Source organism: Cetorhinus maximus, chromosome 8, assembly GCF_964194155.1.
Source record: "Cetorhinus maximus chromosome 8, sCetMax3.hap1.1, whole genome shotgun sequence".
Classification (NCBI taxonomy): Eukaryota; Metazoa; Chordata; class Chondrichthyes; order Lamniformes; family Cetorhinidae; genus Cetorhinus; species Cetorhinus maximus.
Genome location: NC_135886.1, coordinates 73474516 through 73495290, shown reverse-complemented (window position 1 = coordinate 73495290; position 20775 = coordinate 73474516). Strand labels below are relative to the sequence as shown.

At 43.0% G+C, this 20775-nt stretch overlaps 1 protein-coding gene across 3 annotated transcripts in view; it reads right to left on the bottom strand.

The window, feature by feature from the left end:
* Nucleotides 1-20775, bottom strand: part of LOC144683721 (protein Shroom4-like) — a 155780-nt gene that overhangs the window by 34347 nt on the left and 100658 nt on the right. For all 3 annotated transcript variants that reach the window (XM_078547038.1, XM_078547039.1, XM_078547040.1), the window contains 2 exons: nt 12415-14028; nt 1860-2378 (listed from right to left, as the gene is read on the bottom strand). In XM_078547038.1, coding sequence (XP_078403164.1) covers nt 1860-2378; nt 12415-14028 — 2133 coding nt within the window. The remainder of the gene's footprint in view (nt 1-1859; nt 2379-12414; nt 14029-20775) is intronic.

Here is a 20775-nt window from a genome sequence, read left to right as displayed (position 1 = left end):
AGACAGGGCCTTAGTTTAAAGTCTTATCTGAAAGATGGCAACTCTGACAGTACTGCACTCCCTCATAACTGTATTGGAATGTCAGCCTGTTCATGCTCAAATCCTGGAGTGGGACTTGAACCCACAACCTTCTGACTCAAAAGCAAGTGTGCTACCAACTGAGTCACAGCTGACACACAAAGTCTCAACATGGATCAAGGGACTTTATAATAAAAACTTTGCCAAATTAATTCTTGCTTTTTTCAACTTATGACTTGAATTTTATTCTGGCAGGTTACACAGGAGTACCTCAAAAGTGGAGGAAAAAAAATTTCACTCTTAAGCTTTGCCACAAGGCCAATTATATTCCATTTGGCTAAGGTAGATGCTACTACATCAGTAGAACATTGAAAATTAAGCTAGTATCTCGCCTACCCAATTCTTGTGCACCTCTTGCTAATTGGTTTCTGAATGGCATTGACTGAAGCCTAGGAATAGGTCCCCAATCCTATTCATCTTGCCAAAGAAGCTGTTTGACTGAAATCAGTTCCCAAGTGGAGATCAACACCCCTGCTCAAAGCACTTGCATCGCACTAAGCCCAATAAACATGACAAGTTTTTTTAAAACATCAATCTGATTGCATATTTTTGTTCCTTTTTAAAATGTTTGCTCTCCATAAGCAGCAATATAGTCAACCACAGTAGTGTAAATGCTCGGCAGACCTCATTGCTGACTGGGGCTGTTGAACAAAAGACAAAAAAATTGCAAATGGCAGAGATGCAGTGCAGAGTGGTCAGATTTGAATCTATTTGTCAGGTGAAAGTGAATTGGGATCATTCTGTAGCACTAAAGTGTTGGAGTTTTTAAAAATTCTTTCATGGGATATGAACGTCGCCTTCTAGGCCAACATTTGTTGCTCATCCTTAACTGACCTTGAGAAGGTAGTGATGAGCCACCTTGAACCGCTGCATCCATCTGGTGTAGGTAACTCAGTGCTTTCAGGAAGGGAATTCAAGGATTTTGACCCAGTGTCAATGAAGGAACGGCAATATATTTCATGATTTATGCAACCTGGTTAATATCTGGCAGGGGTGGTGGTGTGGAGAAGTGATAATGATGTCAGAGAAGGATACCGATAAGCACTTGAGTGATGTTCTTTGAGAAGAAGGGTTGGGGGAAGTTAATAAACACTTGTGCATTTCCCAGAAACTAAATGTTTCATTGTTAGCTGACTGCATCTGTTCCAGTGCCCAAATACACCTCAACTTACAACATTGAGAAACATCCACATCTGTCCCTGAGTAACCATATCATCTATTTTTATGTATGGAAGCATTTTGTAGCAGCTATCGTGCACATCTGGAACTGAATTAAAGAGATACCATATGGAACATATGTGTTAAATAAAATTCTCATTGTAAAGCTGCTCATAGTTAAGCTCCAAATTAGACCATAAGCATGACAGAGGAGGGAAATGGATGCATCATCCTATTGCCAGCACTGTGATACCAATTTTACCAGCCTTTTGCTGAAGTGTGATTTCTCAGGCGCAGCATCACTCTGGTACCTTGCCAGAGTGGCTATTTTTTTGGCAGATGCCCATTCTACCATGGGAGAAGAATCACAACTGAATCTAAACCTATTCTCACCTAACATCTAATAAGCACATACGTACTTTGCTGGCTCACTGGATACTAATCAGGAGTAGGAACCTGCATGGTGTTTTTCCCCCCTTCTGTAACCCAAGATTATGGAGGCAAATTGTGCTCAATTGCTGCCTAGAGTGGGATTAGCTAACGCAGCACAGATTGGGGATTGGACCTGGATCTTAAATTCAAATAACAATACATGGAACCTGTAAGATCAAGAAGAGACTTACTTCTCCTGTTTAACATTCAGGCTCAGCTGTAGTGGATTCCGTTTCTTGTGCTCACGTGCCCATGACAGTTCCTCTTTGCTTTCCGGAAAGATTCCACCCATCAGGCCTACAGCACTCTTCATCTTCGAGTTAGGATCCAGTATGTCTGCCAGAGACCGGTCCTTCTCTGCAATGTCTCTCACCAGCTCCTCTGAGGTCAGCTCAGTAGGTGGTCTGTTCTTCACATCCGAACAGCATCTCACTGTCTCAATTCCCTCACCAGGATCATGAGAGGGGCTTTTCATGGTGTTTCTTAGTGGTTTGGTGCCAGGTTTTAAGGAAACCTCAGAATCTTTCCACCTCTCATCCTGTCTGCTGACAATACTCAAGTATGACTCCCCACATCTCTGACAGCCCAGATCCACCTCATTCTTTGTAGATGTCATGTTGTGTGGGAGATAGAGTCGGTCTCCTTCAAAGGGCCGGTTTCTTCCTCCTCTGGATGCCATCTCTCCCACCGGATCTATTAATTTTTGAGTTCTAAGGAAACAGAAATTAATAGTAGATGATGCTGCACACCAGTGATCTCTGAACTCGTGCTTCAACTAAGCCGCTGACATGCAGCTGAAAGGTTAGCAGCATCAGACATATATAGTACAATAAAACTCTCTGCAGAGGTGATCACTGAAATCACTAATGGGATCTCACCAGCCTCAAAGAGATTCATTGGCTGCTGGATTGGACACACTTCATTGAATACACATTTAAAATTAGGATTTTGGGGCTCCTCAAATGTGATGGGTGGGATTTTCCGCACCCACCCGCTGCCGGGATCTTCTGGTCCCACCGCAAGTCAATGGACTTCTGGCTGGGGCACCGCCTCACCTGCAGCGGGTCCCACCCGCAACGGGGCCGGAAAATCCCGGCCGATGAGTCATACAAACTAGAAGACTTCAGGTTCAGTCCACTATGTGTACTGAGTGCATTATTCTCAGCTGGGTCAGTGTTAGAATACTACAATTGGTCCCAATGTCCACGAGCTGTAGCAAGGGGTTGGGATAGAAGAAAAGGGGAAAAATAAATAGCGAGGATTCCTTGTGTTAATCATCATCCAGTAACTACTGTTGGAAGATGTACATTTGTGAAAACATTACTGAGTTCAGCAATAACCATATAATGATACAGCACGGAAGGAGGCCATTTGGCCTAATGTGCCTGTGCCAGATCTTGGAAAGAATTTATTAGTTCCACTCCTACTCTTTCCCCATAGCCTGCAGATTCTTCTTCTTCAAGTATTGAACCAGTTGCTTTTTGAAAGTTTGTAGCCCAGATATTCCAGTCTCCGGATGGGGGAAGACCGGACGTACCCCAGAAGATGTGCTAGTGGACACAACATATTTGCGGAAATTGCCTAGGATGTTTCAGCTTCCGATGGACAATTCCCCAGCTCCCGATGGACAATTCCCCAGCTCCCTGTGACCATCCGAAAAAGTCTCCTACTTTGAGTTAGAGTTGGAGACTTTAGGGGGTTCTAACTCTCTTACCTGGAGAGTTACCGGGGAATGTTAGATTAACAGAAAACATATCTAACTCTTAGGTAACTATGCAATTAACATCATCCCCGACTCCCTGTGAATCTCCAATTTCCTCCCGATCCTCCCACTACCTCCTGACCAGACCTCATCACCCTACCACCCTCCCCACCTGCCACTCTACCCAGCTGACACCTACTCACTCACCTCACTTGCACTCATTCACTAACACATTGAAAAGCTATTTAAATGTCCCAAAGCTTTTCGTGTGTTAGTGTATGTGAAGACTTACCAGAATACAGCAGCTAGTGCTATAAAAAGGGGATGCTACACTACGAGGAAGGACTCCCAGAACAGGTACATTTTGCATGACTGAGGAGACTCGGTTCTGAATTCCGTGCCAGAAATGCAGAGCTCCAGTGTTAGGCAAAAAAATAGGAGCGAAGTGGCAATCCAACGGTGATTGCTGCTCCTCAGGAGGTTTGGTCCATTATTGAATTCATTATCCTTTCCAGCAGCGTCTTCTAGATCAAAATAACTTGCTGTGTATTTTCTTTCCCTCATATCACCTCTGATTCTTTTGCCAATTACTTTAAATCTATGTCCTGTGATTACTGACCCTTCTGCCGCTGGAATGTCATTCTCTGTATTTACTCTATCAAAACCAGTCAGGAATTTGAACATCTCTATCAAATCTCTCCTGAACCTTATCTGCTCTAAGAGTTGAATAGCCTGCTAATACAGTCTACACTCACAGCAAGGTACCACAGGACTATCAGTGCCCACGGGCTGTACCCCCACAAACCAAATTGGGCATGAGGGGTAGTGGAGGGGACTGGCAATTACCTGAAAACATTTTATGAACTTTTTGTGCGTTAGCCAAGCTCAGTGCTGGAGAATGATACTTTTCTACTTTTAGGCAAGCAGCATCAGCAGAGTGCTCAAGTCAGGTGCAGCTCGCTCTACCCTAGCTCATCAATTTAAAATGGTAATCACACTAGTGGTCTGTCTCTTCCAGGGAACAACATTCCTAATCGGTCCATTAGACTTGGGAGCAAGTTACTTGTCATTCTCAGCTATAAATCCTCAAAAATAATTACATTTCAATTTAAATCAAACTCAATGATTTGCCAGAAAGCAATTATAAACTTTAGTCTCCTCAAAATGTCAAACCATCCAAGACACTTCTGCATGAACGCTCAACGTGAAACTAGCCCTGGAGAGACAGTTCCTTTCTCAGTCATACTCCATCATTGAGTTGCTTATCCAGACCTCACCTCCAGTGCTTTCAGACTGAATGCTGTGTTCATGTAACATTGCCCAAAATATACCTTTAAACGTGCAAGATATCTTCAAATGAAAGGACACAGAAACAAAAGTACAGGAGTAGGTCATTGAGATCCTTGGCCTGTTCCATCATTAAATTAGATCACGACTAATCTGCACCTCAGCTCCATTTACCCGCCTTGTTTCATATCCTTTGATTTAACAAAAACTATCAGACTTAGTCTTGAAAATTTCAATTGACCAATCATCCATAATCTTTTGGGTCAAATAATTCCAGGTTTCCACTACCATTTGTGTGGGGAAAAAGTGCTTTGTTCTCATTTACTAGTCATTTCATGGCCTTAGCACACTGGCCCCGGAAACTTTCTCTGGCCTTACATTCCAGCTCATACTCTTCATTCTTTTAACTCTGGTCTAACTCTGTGTTCAATCCCTGCTCCAGGCCTCCAGCCACCATCCCCAAGCTCTCCATGAAATCATGGAATTCTCTTACTCAACCTTTCCACTTTGCCACGTTTATACCCCATTATCGACCCACTATCGAAAGACTTATCAAAGCAGCTCCTTCAAACTACATCTTCTATCACCTCTCAACTCTTCCTAACTCTGAAGTCATACAGACTCGAAACGTTAACTCTGCCTTTCTCTCCACAGATGCTGTCAGACCTGCTGAGTTTCTCCAGCAATTTTTGTTTTTGTCTTCCTAACTCCTGTTTGATGACATTTATTCTCCCTCCACCACACCCTCTTTTTGTAAAACCTCTGGCGTGTCAACAGTGCGTGCAAATGATGAATGTAATTTTCTGTTTATAATAAAATGTTAAAACTAAGGCTTTCTACTTCAACCCACATTTTGCTGTGGTACAAATGGTAAAACTGTTAGCGTTCATCGGCATTGCTGCCCTGAAACTGACAGCAACTTCTGGGCCAGAATCTTCAGGTCAGCGTGCAGGGACGGGCCCTGCTTGCCGCTACGTAAAATGACGCACGATGACATTGGACGTGCGTCCCGACATCACCGTGTGTCATCCCGATCTTCAGTTTGGCAGGCGTGTAATGGAGTCGGCTGCATGCCCGCCGGACTGTCAAAGGCCTATTGAGGCCACTTAAAAACGAATTAAAATAATTAACGGAGCTGCCAGTCTAACCTTAAGGTTGGCGGGCGGGATGAAGTTTCATGAAGGATTTATAAATCAAACAAATTTTTAAATTAAAATTCATTGACATGTCCCAGCTCATGTGACACTGTCACGAGGGGACGTCTTAAAATTTTTTTTCCCCTCTCTATTTAAATTTTTCAAAATGAAATTAAACTCCCCGAGGCAGCTCCGTGCCTCAGGGAGATTTCTGCGCTCTTTCGCACGCATGCGTGACTCAGCCTCCTTCCCCCGCCAGCACAGGGAGCACTTAGTGTTTCCGCGTGCGCATCACACTGGCGGGCCTTAATTGGCCCGCCTACGTAAAATGGCAGCACACAGCCGATTGCGGGCGGTGGGCGATCGTCTGTGCACCCGCCCGCGCAGCCCCCCGACGGGGAGAAAATTCTCTCCCTGGAGTCTGCGCACATGTAAAATAATGCTGAGATCCAGAAAGTGCTATCAGTGATTCCAAGCTTCTCCAGATGGTACGCTGTTGAGCTCCCTCCAGTATACAGTCAATTAGAATAGAAATTGAACTGAAGAATTCCCACTCTTAGTCTCACTGTAGAATTCCTTGAAAAAGTTATACCTTGTTGACTGGGTTTTTAATTGCTGCTAAACAGCCTCATATATTTCTTTGATTGTCAAATTTCTCCATTTTAAGGAATTCCACATATTTTAAAAACATTTAAGTTTTTAAGATATTGTAGCTTCTACTCTAATCCCATATTAATGTCCTAATCATTCATTTCACACTCAGTAAAAGTTAAAAACGTTATGGTTATGTCAAATGCCCATAAGGCTAATTGGGAGATGGACATTTTATTTTTAAGCAACATGGGATATGAACACTATCTTCACAAAATGAACTCAAGAGAGAGAATCAGGTGACTTCTTTTATGGTTTCTATACAGAATCAGAAATATCTGATCATATCTCTGAGAAGTTACTTAAAATGTAAATGGCCTTCCCAGGTGCTGACTGACTATCCTTCACCATTTCAAATGGAACAGACTTAAAATTACAATGATAAAAGCAAAAAACTGCGATGCTGGAAATCCAAAACAAAAACACCTGGAAAAACTCAGCAGGTCTGGCAGCATCTACGGAGAGGAGCACAGTTAAAGTTTCGAGTCCGAATGACCCTTGTGTTCTGTTGAAGGGTCATTCGGACTCGAAACGTTAACTGTGCTCCTCTCCGTAGATGCTGCCAGACCTGCTGAGTTTTTCCAGGTATTTTTGTTTTTGTTTTGTTCTTAAAATTACAATAGTTGCCTGACTGGCTGGCCCCATGAAGATGGCACTTCAGAAGCTAATCACAGCTGGGGTGTTGATGAGATAGCAGACACCCTTCATCATGTGGTAAACTGCTTAGCTGTCAACCCATTGCGTGGACAATGGAAAACGGAAAACATCGACACGGATGTCATATGACACAAACTAGCCTGTGATAAGAAATACCTGGAAGTAACTTATGAATCCACAAGAACAGGCCAGTGCAGGTCAGTCTGGGATAGGAAAAATAGGGGGAAATCATCTCCCGCTCCGCATAAGGGAGGAACCCTGTCTCAAAAGTCAACTTAGGTAGAGAATTGGGGCTTGTTCATTTTACCTGCCAGAGTATAGTTCTTCAGTACAGGGTTTCGACAAACTTCGACTGGAAAGCCAGAAGCTTGCTGCTGTTTGGGGTGAACCAGTGTGAATGCATCACCAGAAACCTCCTACTTCATTTTTTCTTCAAAGCTTCAAAAGCAGATCCTTTAGGCTTGCAACATTTCATCTACCATCTTGAAGACAGAGGAGAAGTGACTTTTTTTTAAATCCTTCAAGGAATTCCAGGGCATGCTTGTGCATTCTACATCTTTAGAAATCATCATCTGTTTTTGCGTGTGTGTATCTAGTATGTGAAAAAGTTGAGTGTTGTTGAGATTACATTTTGGATGTTGTGGGGAATAAACATTTATGGTTTATTTTGATTTAAACTTATAAGAAAGCCTGTTTGTGTCTATTCTTTAAAGTCTCAGAACTCAAGGGGTTAAAACACTACATTGTTGCGGTCAGCCAAGAGATGGAAAAAGGGGGAAATTATCCCACATCTCTCTCCCCATCCATAACAAAAATTAAAAGTGCATGGATTCAGTGGTTCTATTTCTTGGTTTTCGGTCCATGAGAATCCTTCAATGTGATTGGCTGCTTAGCCTGTTTGATGACGTCACGTTCCCTTGACTTGATGCCAAATTCAAACTAAAATTGGGAAAGGGGGCATTGGCGCCACGGAGATTTCTAGATCATAGAGACTATCAGAGCCAAGTTCAATTCTGTCCTCACCCTATAACTACACACATATTCCTTCAGCAGGAGTCAGTAGATAATAATCAAGGGAAAGAAACTTGTCTGATTATCCTTTATTGCAAGCACCTTTTTGGTGAATTTTAGTGCCTAAAATGCAAAACAAGTTCACTGGAAATATGGTCTCGTGCTTCTGTCGTATCTCATTACAAAGGAAAAGAGGAAAAGAGTAGCCACAGCAATGATTTATTCAATTTGCTTATTTCAGAAATGTATTCTGTTTCTTCCATGCCACTTGCTTTCTGTAGCGAGAAGCTGCAGGTTTCGTCTTAGCTTCTGCCAATGCCGCTCTATAGTTCTGTGTTCAAACTTGCCATGAGTCTCTCAGGATAAGTCCTCTTCAAACTTTCCCTGCTATGGGCAACAACCCTGGTTCCACTTCCCACAAAGCAAGATTCAGACCCAGAGATAAAAACAAAAAGCTAAAAGCTACTGCGGATGCTGGAAATCCAAAATAAAAACAGAATTACCTGGAAAAACTCAGCAGGTCTGGCAGCATCGGTGGAGAAGAAAAGAGTTGACGTTTCGTGTCCTCATGACCCTTTGGCAGAACTGAAGTATAGTTAGGAGAGAGGTGAAATATAAGCTGGTTTAAGGTGGGGGGTGGGGGGGAGAGAGAAGTTGAGGGTGGGGTGGTTGTGGGGATAAGCAAGCAGTGATAGGAGCAGATTATCAAAAGATGTCACAGACAAAAGGATCAAAGAGGTGTTGAAGGTGGTGATATTATCTAAGAAAAGTGCTAATTAAGAATGGATGGCAGGATACTCAAGGTACAGCTCTAGTGGGGGTGGGGTGGAAAGACTAACAAAGTATTAGTTGTAGATTTAAAAATAATGGAAATAGGTGGGAAAAGAAGAATCTATATAAATTATTGAAATAAATAAATAAATAAATAAATAAAGAAAGAAAGAAAAAAAGAAGGGAGGGGGAAGAAACGGGGTGGGGATGGGGGGAGTTTAAGATCTAAAGTTGTTGAATTCAATATTCAGTCCGGAAGGCTGTAAAGTGCTTTTTTTCAATAATTTATATAGATTCTTCTTTTCTCACCTATTTCCATTATTTTTAAATCTACAACTAATACTTTGTTAGTCTTTCCACCCCACCCCCACTAGAGCTGTACCTTGAGTATCCTGCCATTCATTCTTAATTAGCACTTTTCTTAGATAATATCACCACCTTCAACACCTCTTTGATCCTTTTGTCTGTGACATCTTTTGATTATCTGCTCCTATCACTGCTTGCTTATCCCCACAACCACCCCACCCTCAACTTCTCTCTCCCCCCGCCCCCCACCTTAAACCAGCTTATATTTCACCTCTCTCCTAACTATACTTCAGTTCTGCCGAAGGGTCATGAGGACTTGAAACGTCAACTCTTTTCTTCTCCACCGATGCTGCCAGACCTGCTGAGTTTTTCCAGGTAATTCTGTTTTTGTTTAAGATTCAGACCCAGTCTCACTGCCTGATGTAACTGCCAGTATCAATCTAAACACAATAGATATGTGATACAGTATGTGGAGTATTTAATCAAGTGCTGACAAATGAAAGGAAGTGAAAGGCAATGTAGACAAAGCCGCAAAGAACTAAATGGATTAATCCAGCTAAGAACTCTAAGTCTGTGGGCTATGTTCCTACATTCTGATCTTTTCCATTGTGTGGCTAATCATTGGCAGTGACATTATTAAAACTTTTCAATGCTGCGTAAAGCTGGACTCATTAACAACTTGAACCTGTCACTGTATCAAACAGATAAAATTCTGTTCAATGGGTTTGCGTTGGAAGTGTCTAAATGCTCATTCCTCGTCTTTAGCCAGAGGAGAGTGTCGTAATACAATCACAAAGCGAGTAATTAAATTGAAGCTTAGGCAGGGCACCCCATCTGTCCGAAATCTCCACATTCAAGAATGACACTTTTTATACCATGTGCTATTATCACATCAAAAGTTCCAGTGCCCACTTTACCTCTAGATGTCACATGTTGGACAGCCATTTTAAAACATAACATATCAGCTACCTAACTGCTAAAATGTTGCCTTATTTCACAGCATCATTTAGAAACAATTTAACTCAGGTCTCTTGATAGCTTGGAATGAAGTCAGCCACACATCTGGTGGGGCATTGAGCCAAACAATCCATAAAAGTCCATGTTAGCTAATCTCTGCAGGGAAGCTATTGGAATGCTACAGTTGGCCACAGAATCCATGGGAGCAGAAAAAAAAACAAGGGACAAATAATCATTCTAAGTCCACTCCTAATTGCTGACTCCTGCTAGAAAGTGCATATGTGGACAGGATTAAGTTAAGCAATTACACCACCCAGCCTTGACTAGCCTGCCAGCACTCTGCATAAGGCTCACAGATGAATAATAGCCATTTGTGTGAGGTGCCACAGTGCAGCTGCCACCTGTGAAACCACACCCCAACTGTAGTCAGTGCCTTCAGGAGAGGAAACTTCTAGAAAAGGGAAAGACTGAGTATGTTAATTATAAGGAGGCTCCGAACTGGTTACAAAATGCCTTAAATCAATACAGAACAGCCCTTAAATGTGCCTCATATTGCGCATGTTCTTTGAAACAATGCTAAAATTGCACAAGCAGTGACTGGAAATAGAACTGCACATTGCAAACACACACAATGGGACTTTTCCTCCTCACAAATGGAGGTCAGGGGTTATGAATTACACATGAAAAGCTGCTGTCTTTGGAATACGGAGTCCTTCCTATATTCCATTGAATGTTCAGGTCCAAGAAAACTGACAACAGGTAGTAAAAATTGCCATGTCCTGATAAACAGCATTCTCTACTCAGCTAAAAAACATGTTTTCAAAGTAAAAGTCCGTGCCTCTTTTCTAACCATTTCTCCCCACTTGAAGCTGGCTCTTGATTAAATAGGTACTGGTATATTGTCCATATGTATGAACAGGTCATCCAAATATGGAATCACAGCCAAACATGGTACTGTTTTTAACCAGACATTTATATATGAATACTTTCCAACAGCTATCAAAACCCAGAGTGAGTATCTGGCTGATTTTTCTCCTTTCTGGCCTGGGGCACAGAGTTCAATTGTGGCAGTATTGATGTTTCCTGTTTCTAGCCTGGGGCACTGAGTTCAATTGTGCTAGAACAACTGTGGTCCTAAGTGACTGAGACCTAAACCAACTGAGAAAGCCAGAATTGAGAAAGGTGACATTGTCCGGATTTCATGGGAAATGAAAGCCAAAGTTTGGATATCTATTAAGGTTCTGAAAGGAAAGTAGCATGGGTCTACTAACATAAATCTATACTTAGTTTTCAGTATGTAACCTTAAAGCAAAAGAGTTGTTAGTTATTTTACAGCTCCATTCACTTCTCTAACTTCTGGATTCTAAAAGCAAGTGAAAAATACTTTTCCTTATGGAGGACAACATAGAAGTAATATAAATTAGAAATGTGCCATGACCCTCTTGCAGCAAGTTCCTAATTTTAGCCATGCCATTGAACAGAGATGGACAGTAGATGGTAAAGTTTGTCTTAGGAAAGACAAGTCAGTTTGTTAATCTGTTTGTAAACAATCTCTCAAAAACTAATGGACGCATTTCAATGAAACTTGTTACACAGATAGGGCATGGCTTAGGGAAGAATGGATTAGTTTTTGAAGATCTGGACCTTTTTTGAAGAATTTGTTAACATTAGGAGACAGGGTGAATTGACTTTTTTCTTTTAGAATGTTGTGGGTTGTATCATTTAGAATATTGTTGATTATTTTAGAATGTTGTGGATTGTCTCACAGCTATACAAATATGAGTAGAGTTTTCAGAGCAGGTTGTTGGATGTGGGTCAGCCTGAAACCCTCTAGGTGAGATGGAAGTTCTTAATAGTAAGATTTATTTTCCCAGCTTTGTAGTTACAGAGAAACAACCAGGCAGGAAAAAGCCTCAAGGAAGAGCTGCATAATTATAATAACACTGAATTAACACAGTGTGGCAGAGAGATACTCTGAGTGCTCTCTTCACTTGTTACTATGTGCATCAGAGCATAAATCAGTCTCAGCTCAAAGAGATCAATTTAGGAGTACAATTAACACAGACTTGATGGTGTATATCCAGCCTATAAGTCCTTGGCTTATCTTTTTACCAGAAAATGTTAATATAATACCATATTCTAATTTGGGTACTTGGTTGGCAGTGGCGTTGGGGGGGGATGGGATGGTTACAGTTGGTGGTGGAAAACTTCCCCTGCAGTTTCAAATGGACTCTCAGTAATGTTCAATATTAGTTTTTATACAATTACCTTGATGTGACATCACTCTCCATGGATGTTACCAATTTCATCATTGGTCTCTGTGACTTATGATTATACAATGAAGAGATCATATGTTCACCTGGAACGGGAACTACAGAGGAGGATATTAAACATCTTGGATCAATGAAATTGGATCCTGGATACCTGTATTCAAGGCCCATTAGGTAGTCTGCACACAGCTGTGGTGGGTGAGAATATCGTGTTGCAGTGTCCATGGCAGACACAGGGCTTGGAGACAGATCTGAATAAACCAACGTCTCTCTATCAGAAATTTGTTCTGACCTTTTCCAATTCATTGATGTGGGCTGAGAGATCAGCGCAGGATCTAATTCATACTGTGTACCTCTCCGTGACCAATATTTATCCAAATCTGGCAATTCATCTCGAGACCAATTCCAGGATTGGTACTTTGCCAAATCTGGCAATTCATGTAACGACAGTTTCCGGGTCTGGTATTTTTCCAAATCTGGAAATTCATGTAGGGACAGTTTCCGAAATTGGTACTTGCGTAAATCTTGCATTTCATGTGGAGACAATTTACGGGTCTGGTAATCATCCACAACTGCCTGTTCATGTTGAGCTGGTTTCCGTGACTGGTATTTTTCAAAATCTGCCAGTTCGTGTTGGGACAGTTTCCATGACTGGTACTTTTCCAAATCTGGCAATTCATGTTGGGAGAGTTTCCGAGACTGGTACTTTTCCAAATCTGGCAATTCATGTTGGGAGAGTTTCCGAGACTGGTACTTTTCCAAATCTGCCAGTTCGTGTTGGGAGAGTTTCCGAGACTTGTACTTTTCCAAATCTGGCAATTCATGTTGGGAGAGTTTCCGAGACTGGTACTTTTCCAAATCTGGCAATTCATGTTGGGAGAGTTTCCGAGACTGGTACTTTTCCAAATCTGCCAGTTGGTGTTGGGACAGCTTCCGGGACTGGTATTTTTCCAAATCTGCCAGTTCATATTGGGACAGGTTCTGGGACCGGTACTTTTCCAAATCTGCCAATTCCTGTTGGAACTGTTTCCAGGACTGGTATTTTTCCAAATCTGCCAGTTCATGTTGGGATAGCTTCCGGGATTGGTACTTTTCAAAATCTGGCAATTCATGTTGGGGCAGATTCCGAGACTGGTACTTTTCCAAATCTGCCAGTTCGTGGTGAGACAATTTCAGAGACTGGTACTTTTCCAAATCTGGCAATTCATGTCGAGTCAATTTCTGCAACCGATACTTCTCCCAATCTGGTGGTGGTGGTCTTTGAGGTGGGGGCCCTTTCTTCTTCTTGTTAGTAGATAAATCTTCATGTCTATTCATCTCTGAATCATGTGGAACAACCTTCCCTTCTTCAAATTTGTTTGTTATACCCAGTGATCCACAACTAAAATGGCTTGTGGAACATTTGCAGGTAAGCCCTTCTCTCTGTTGGTACTGCGGGGCATACTCTGAGAAATTCTCTGGCACTGTAGTAGCTATGCTGGGCCTCTCCCAAGCAGATGTTTCCCTTCTTGGCTTCCTTGTTAGTTTGTCCCACTCATCTGTGAGGCTCTCTTTTGAATTCATTTCAGAAAATGTTTCTTGCACGTTACCAACACTCAGTGTCTTCATCTCTCTGAAAGACACCAAACATTAATTTTATCGTATTCAATTTCGTAAGAGATACATACAAATAAATATTGTACGAAGCTATTGTATGCCTCAATTGAATTGAACTTGCATGAGTGCGCAGTAATCTGTTGGAATAGCTTTGCCATTTGACTAAAAAAATTCTAATTCAAAGTTGAATTTCTTTGCTTTGTCTTAGACCCCGAGGTTTGATTGTGCAGATGTTGCGCAGAGAAGGATGGTTAAGATCTGTCTACTTTCACTAATGATCCCATTGGTCAGAGTTGCTTTGTCTAGTTTTGAAAGTACACTTTTTTTTTAACAAAAATAAGAGTGGTACTGCCAAATCTAGACCTCCCTGGTTGTCTAGAGGAATACAGGGGAAGATCAAACAGAAAAAGAAAGCGTACGATAGGCACAAAGAACTAAGCACTGCAAATAGCCTAGATGAATAAGTGCAGGGACGAAGTAAAAAAGGAAATAAGGAAATCAAAGAGAGGGCATGAAAAACGATTAGCAAGTAAAGTTAAAGATAACCCAAAGAAGTTTTATCAATACATAAATGCTAAAAGGTTAGTTAAGGAAAAAGTGGGACCTATCAGAGATGAAGATGGAAATTTGTGTGTAGATGCAGAGGCTGTGGGAAGGGTTTTGAATTAATATTTTGTCTCCGTGTTTACAAAGGAAAGGGAGGATGTAGATATAGTAGTCCAGGAGGAACACTGCGAGATATTGGATGGGATAGCCATAAAGAGAGAGGAAGTACTCGAAGGGTTGAAATCCTTGAAAGTTGGTAAGTCACCAGGGCCAGATGGATTGTTTCCGAGGCTGCTGAAGGAAGTCAGGGAGGAGATAACAGATGCTCTGAGGATGATTTTCCAATCTTCACTAGATATATGGGAGGTACTGGAGGACTGGAGAAATGCAAACGTAGTTCAATTGTTTAAAAAGGGATCAAAGGAAATGCCAAACAATTATAGGCCAGTTAGTCTTACAATTGGTGGTGAGCAAATTAGTAGAATCAATCCTGAGAGTAGGATTAACTGTCATGTGGAAAGGCATGGACTAGTCAGGGATGGTCAGCATGGATTTGTTAAAGGAAGGTCTTGCCTCACAAATTTGATTGAATTCTTTGAGGAAGTGACAAGAAGGGTTGATGAAGGTAGTGCAGTGGAATGTTGTGTACATGGATTTTAGCAAGGCATTTGACAAGGTCCCACATGGCAGATTGGTCAGGAAAGTAAAAGCCCATGGGATTCAGGGTAATGTGGCAATCTGGATAAAAGGTTGGCTTTGTAACAGGAAATGAAGAGTAATGGTCGATGGATGCCCTTGTGAATGGAAAGTTGTCTCAAGTGGTGTTCCACAGGGCTCGGTGTTGGGATCCTTGCTGTTTGTGTTATATATTAACGATTTGGACGTGAACGTGGGGGCACGATTGGGAAATTTGCAGATGACACAAAGATTGGCCGAGTAGTGGATAGTGTAGAGGATAGCCGTAATCTCCAAAACAATATAGATGGGTTGATGGAGTGGGCGGTAAAGTGGCAGATGGATTTTAACATAGAGAAGTGTGAGGTCATACATTTAGGGAGGTCAAACAGTTACAGGGATTACAAAATAAATGGGAATATACTAAGAGGGGTAGATGAAGTGAGAGATCTTGGCGTACAAGTACACAGGTCCCTGAAGGCAGCTGTTCAAGTAGACAAGGTTGTAAAGAAGGCATATGGAATGCTCTCCTTCATTGGCAGAGGTATAGAACATAAAAGTAAGGATATAATGTTGGAATTGTATAAAACACTGGTGAGGCCACAACTGGAGTATTGTGTGCAGTTCTGGTCACCACATTACAGGAAGGACGTAATAGCTCTGGAGAGAGTGCAGAGGAGGTTTTCAAGAATGTTGCCAGGGTTAGAAAAGTGTAGCTATGAGGAGAGATTGGATAGGTTGGGGTTACTTTCCTTAGAACAAAGAAGGCTGAGAGGTGACTTGATTGAGGTGTATAAAATTATGAGGGGAATAGGTAGAGTGGACAGGATAAAATTGTTTCCCTTGATGGAGAATTCTAGAACCAGGGGACATAGATTCAAGATAAGTGGCAAAAGGTGTAAGGGGGACATGAGGAAGAACTTTTTATGCAGAGGGTAGTGGGTGTCTGGAATTCGCTGCCCAAGTTGGTGGTAGAGGCAGAAACTTTAAACTCTTTTAAAAAGTACCTGGATCTGCACCTAAAGTGCTGTAAGCTGCAGGGCTATGGGCCAGGTGCAGGAAGGTGGGATTAGAAAGGGCACCTGGGCGTCCTTGGGCTGGCATGGACAAGATGGGCTGAATGGCCTTCTTCTGTGCTGTAACTTTTCTATGGTTCTATCTACCCTCTTGCATTAGTTGGCTCATTGATGAGAATTAGGAAATAGGGTGAGTGAAGCCCCAGATTATCTGCTATTTTCTCAGTTCCAGAGATGTTTCGTCCACATGGCTCTGCAGCGCATTGAGGAAATTAATTTGCTCACAGCTAGCATCAAGAGTTGTGCTAATCTGTGCGTCCCAGGGACCCAATACTGTCTAACATTTCCACCAAACACATGAGTCTACATGGGAATAACTAGAGTAGGCATTGTCCTTGTGCCATTCAAGACAGCCTTTCAGAATTATTGGATATAAGGGTATAATCAAGATGGGGAAGATTGGAGGGGAGGGGCTGTGGTTAGAAGAATAGGAGTGCCCCTCAGTCACAAGATTGTGGTTTAAAATCTTTTGAGCACCTAATTCAAACTGGAAATTCAATGTAATATTAAGAAAGGGCAAAATTGTCAAAGATGGCTGAAATTCCTTAGATGAATAAAAAAATTAAAGGGAGGAAAAGCATAAGAAGTGGTTCAAAAGTAATTCATTGTGTTAGGCAGTTTGAGATATTTTAATGATGTGATGAATCACTTCAGAAATATATTTTTAAAAATTGGAAGGCTTGTCAGGAACTGGTGGATTAGAAAAAAATTCAAGGCAATGAATGTTAGCACTAAGAAATGGAAATAACAATTGTGCCTTCAGCACTCATGATTTATGGAAGTAGAAATGGTGGAATGCCTCAAATCAGCAGTAGCATCACAGAGAAGGGTGATTTTTCTCAAGATCATAAAGCAGGAATCAATGGGGACAGTGAAGGTAATGATGTTTACAAGCTGACAAAACCTGGACTACTGCTAGTAAAAAGTGTGTTGTGGGATTCCTAATCCTCCCAGGGGTTTCTTGGAACCAGGGATACTTCTCCTGAGCTGTGCCTCCAGCAGCCTTGGGAGATCAGCTACTTAAATTTCCCACAAAGTGCCTGGTCCCCACTCTGTGATGTTACTGGCCATTTTTAAAGCATGAAGCTTGGCAAAATCTCTCGACCACACCAAAGAGAGCCACGATCGTGTGGAGCGCAGTCGGTAGCAGGCTGGCATTTCCCACAGGGCTGGGAGTTGCGAAAGCACGTTGCTGTGTGGGAGCAACAGTGAGAGGGGAGCAGCCAGTAAAGGAGCTAAATGGAAGCCAGGGCCCTTACTGTGGATAAATAGCAAAAGATTAATGAGTGAATCCAGAATGAAAAACTAGGATTTTTGATGGATGAAACAAACTGGAAGGGAAGAGGAAAGCTTTTTTTTTTATTCATTCATGGGATGTGGGCTTCGCTGGCTGGGCCAGCATTTATTGCCCATCTCTAGTTGCCCTTGGGAAGGAGGTGGTGAGCTGCTTTCTTGAACCGCAGCAGTCCATGTGGTGTAGGTACACCCACAGTGTTGTTAGGAAGGGAGTTCCAGGATTATGACCCAGCGACAGTGAAGGAACGCTGATATATTTCCAAGTCAGGATGGTGAGTAACTTGGAGGGGAGCTTCCAGTTGGTGGTGTTCCCATCTATCTGCTGCCCTTGTCCTTCTAGGTGGTAGTGGTCATGGGTTTGGAAGGTGCTGTCTTAGAAGCCTTGGTGAATTCCTGCAGTGCATCTTATAGATGGCATACATTGCTCCAACTGTGCGTCGGTTGTAGAGGGAGTGAATGTTTGTGGATATGGTGCCAATCAAGCGGACTGCTTTGTCCTGGACGGTGTCCAGCTTCTTCAGTGTTGTAGGAGCTGCACTCATCCAGGCAAGTGGGGAGCATTCCATCACACTCCTGACTTGTGCCTTGTAGATGGTGGACAGGCTTTGGGGAGTCAGGAGGCGAGTTACTTGTCGCACGATTCCTAGCCTCTGACCTGCTCTTGTAGCCACAGTATTTATATGGCTGGTCCAGTTCAGTTTCTGGTCAATGGTAATGGTAAACCCCAGGATGTTGATAGTGGGGCATCCAGTGATGGTAATGCCATTGAACATCAAGGAGTGATGGTTGGGTTCTCTCTTGTTGGAGATGGTCATTGCCCGACACTTGTGTAGCGCGAATGTTACTTGCCACTTGTCAGCCCAAGCCCGGATATTGTCCAGGTCATTGATTTGGACATGGACTGCTTCAGTATCTGAGGAGTCGCGAACGGTGCTGAACATTGTGCGATCATCATTGAACATCCCCACCTCTGACCTTATGATGGAAGGAAGGTCATTGATGAAGCAGCTGAAGATGTTTGGGCCTAGGACATTACCCTGAGCAACTCCTGCAGTGATGTCCTGGAGCTGAGATGACTGACCAACAACCACAACCATCTTCCTTTGTGCTAGGTATGACTCCAACCAGAGAGTTTTCCCCGATTCCCATTGACTTGAGTTTTGCTAGGGCTCCTTGATGCCACATTTGGTCAAATGCTGCCTTGATGTCAAGCGCAGTCACTCTCACCTCACCTCAGGAGTTCAGCTTTTTTGTCCATGTTTGAAACAAGGCTTTAACAAGGTCAGGAGCTGAGTGGACCTGGCGAAACCCAAACTGGGCATCAGTGAGCAGGTTATTTCAAAGCCAGTGCCCCTTGATAGCACTGTTGATGATCCCTTCCATTACTTTACTGATGATGAAGAGTAGACTGATGGGGCTGGTTGGATTTGTCCTGCTTTGTGTGTACAGGGCATACCTGGTCAATTTTCCACATAGCAGGGTAGATGCCAGTTTTGTAGCTGTACTGGAACAGCTTGGCTAGGGGTGCAGCAAGTTCTGGAGCAGAGATTATTGCCGGAATATTGTCGGGGTCCATAGCCTTTGCAGCATCCAGTGCCTTCAGCCATTTCTTGATATCACATGAAGTGAATTGAATTGGCTGAAGACTGGCACCTGTGATGCTGGAGACCTCCGGAGGAGGCCGAGATGGATCATCCAGTTGGCACTTCTGGCTGAAGATTGTTGCGAATGCTTCAGCCTTATCTTTTGCACTGCTGTGCTGGGCTCCTCCATCATTGAGCATGGGGATATTTGTGGAGCCTCTTCCTCCAGTGATATACTTAATTGTCCACCACCATTCACGACTGGATGTGGCAGGACTGCAGTGCTTAGATCTGATCCGGTGGTTGTGGGATCGCTTAGCTCTGTCTATTGCTTGCTGCTTATGCTGTTTGGCACGCAAGTAGCTCTGTTTTATAGCTTCACCAGGTTTACCCCTCATTTTTAGGTACGCCTGGTGCTGCTCCTGGAATACCCTCCTACACTCTTCATTGAACCAGGGTTGATCCCCTGGCTTGATGGTAATGGCAGAGTGGGGGATATGCCAGGCCATGAGGTTACAGATTGTGTTTGAGTACAATTCTGCTGCTGCTGATGGTGCTCATCATTGGACCACAGCGCCTCATGGATGCCCAGTCTTCAGTTGCTAGATCTGTTCTAAATCTATCCCATTTAGCACAGTGGCAGTGCTACACAACACGATGGAGGGTATCCTCAATGTGAAGGTAGGACTTTGTCTCCACAATGACCGTGTGGTGGTCACTCCTACCGATACTGTCATGGATAGATGCATCATCTCACCAACCTGCAGGCAGGCAGGTTGGTGAGATGATGTATGTTTTTCCCTCTTGTTGGTTCCCTCACCTCCTGCCACAGTCTAGCAGCTATTTCCTTTAGGACTCAGCCAGCTCGGTCAGTTAGGTGCTGCCAAGCCACTCTTGGTGATGGACATTGAAGTCCCTCAATATTCTGCGCCCTTGCCGCCCTCAGTGCTTCCTTCAAATGATGGAGGAGCACTGATTCATCAGCTGAGGGAGGGCAATACATTGTAATCAGGTTTCCTTGCCCATGTTTGACCTGATGCTATGAGACTTCATGTGGTCCGGAATCGATGTTGAGGACTCCCAGGACAACTCCCTTCCGACATTGGGCCACCTCTGCTGGGTCTGTCCTGACGGTGGGACAGGACAGATGGTAACCGTGGCGTCTGGGACATTATCTGCAAGGTATGATTCTGTGAGGATGACTATGTCAGGCTGTTGCTTGACTAGTCTGTGAGACAGCTCTCCCAATTTTGGCACTAGCCCCCAGATGTTAGTATGGAGGACTTTGCAGGGTCGACAGGGCTGCAATTGTCGTTGTCGTTTCCGGTGCGTAGGTTGATGTCGGGTGGTCTGTCTGGTTTCCTCCCTTTTTTGTGTCTTTGTAGTGGTTTGTTACAACTGAGTGGCTTGCTAGGCCATTTCAGAGGGCATTTAAGAGTCAGCCACATTGCTGTGGGACTGAAATCACATGTAAGCCAGTTAAGGACGACAGATTTCCTTCCCTAAAAGGACATTAGTGAACCAGATGGGTTTTTACAACAATCGACAATGGTTTCATGGTCATCGGGCTTTAAATTCCAGAGTTTC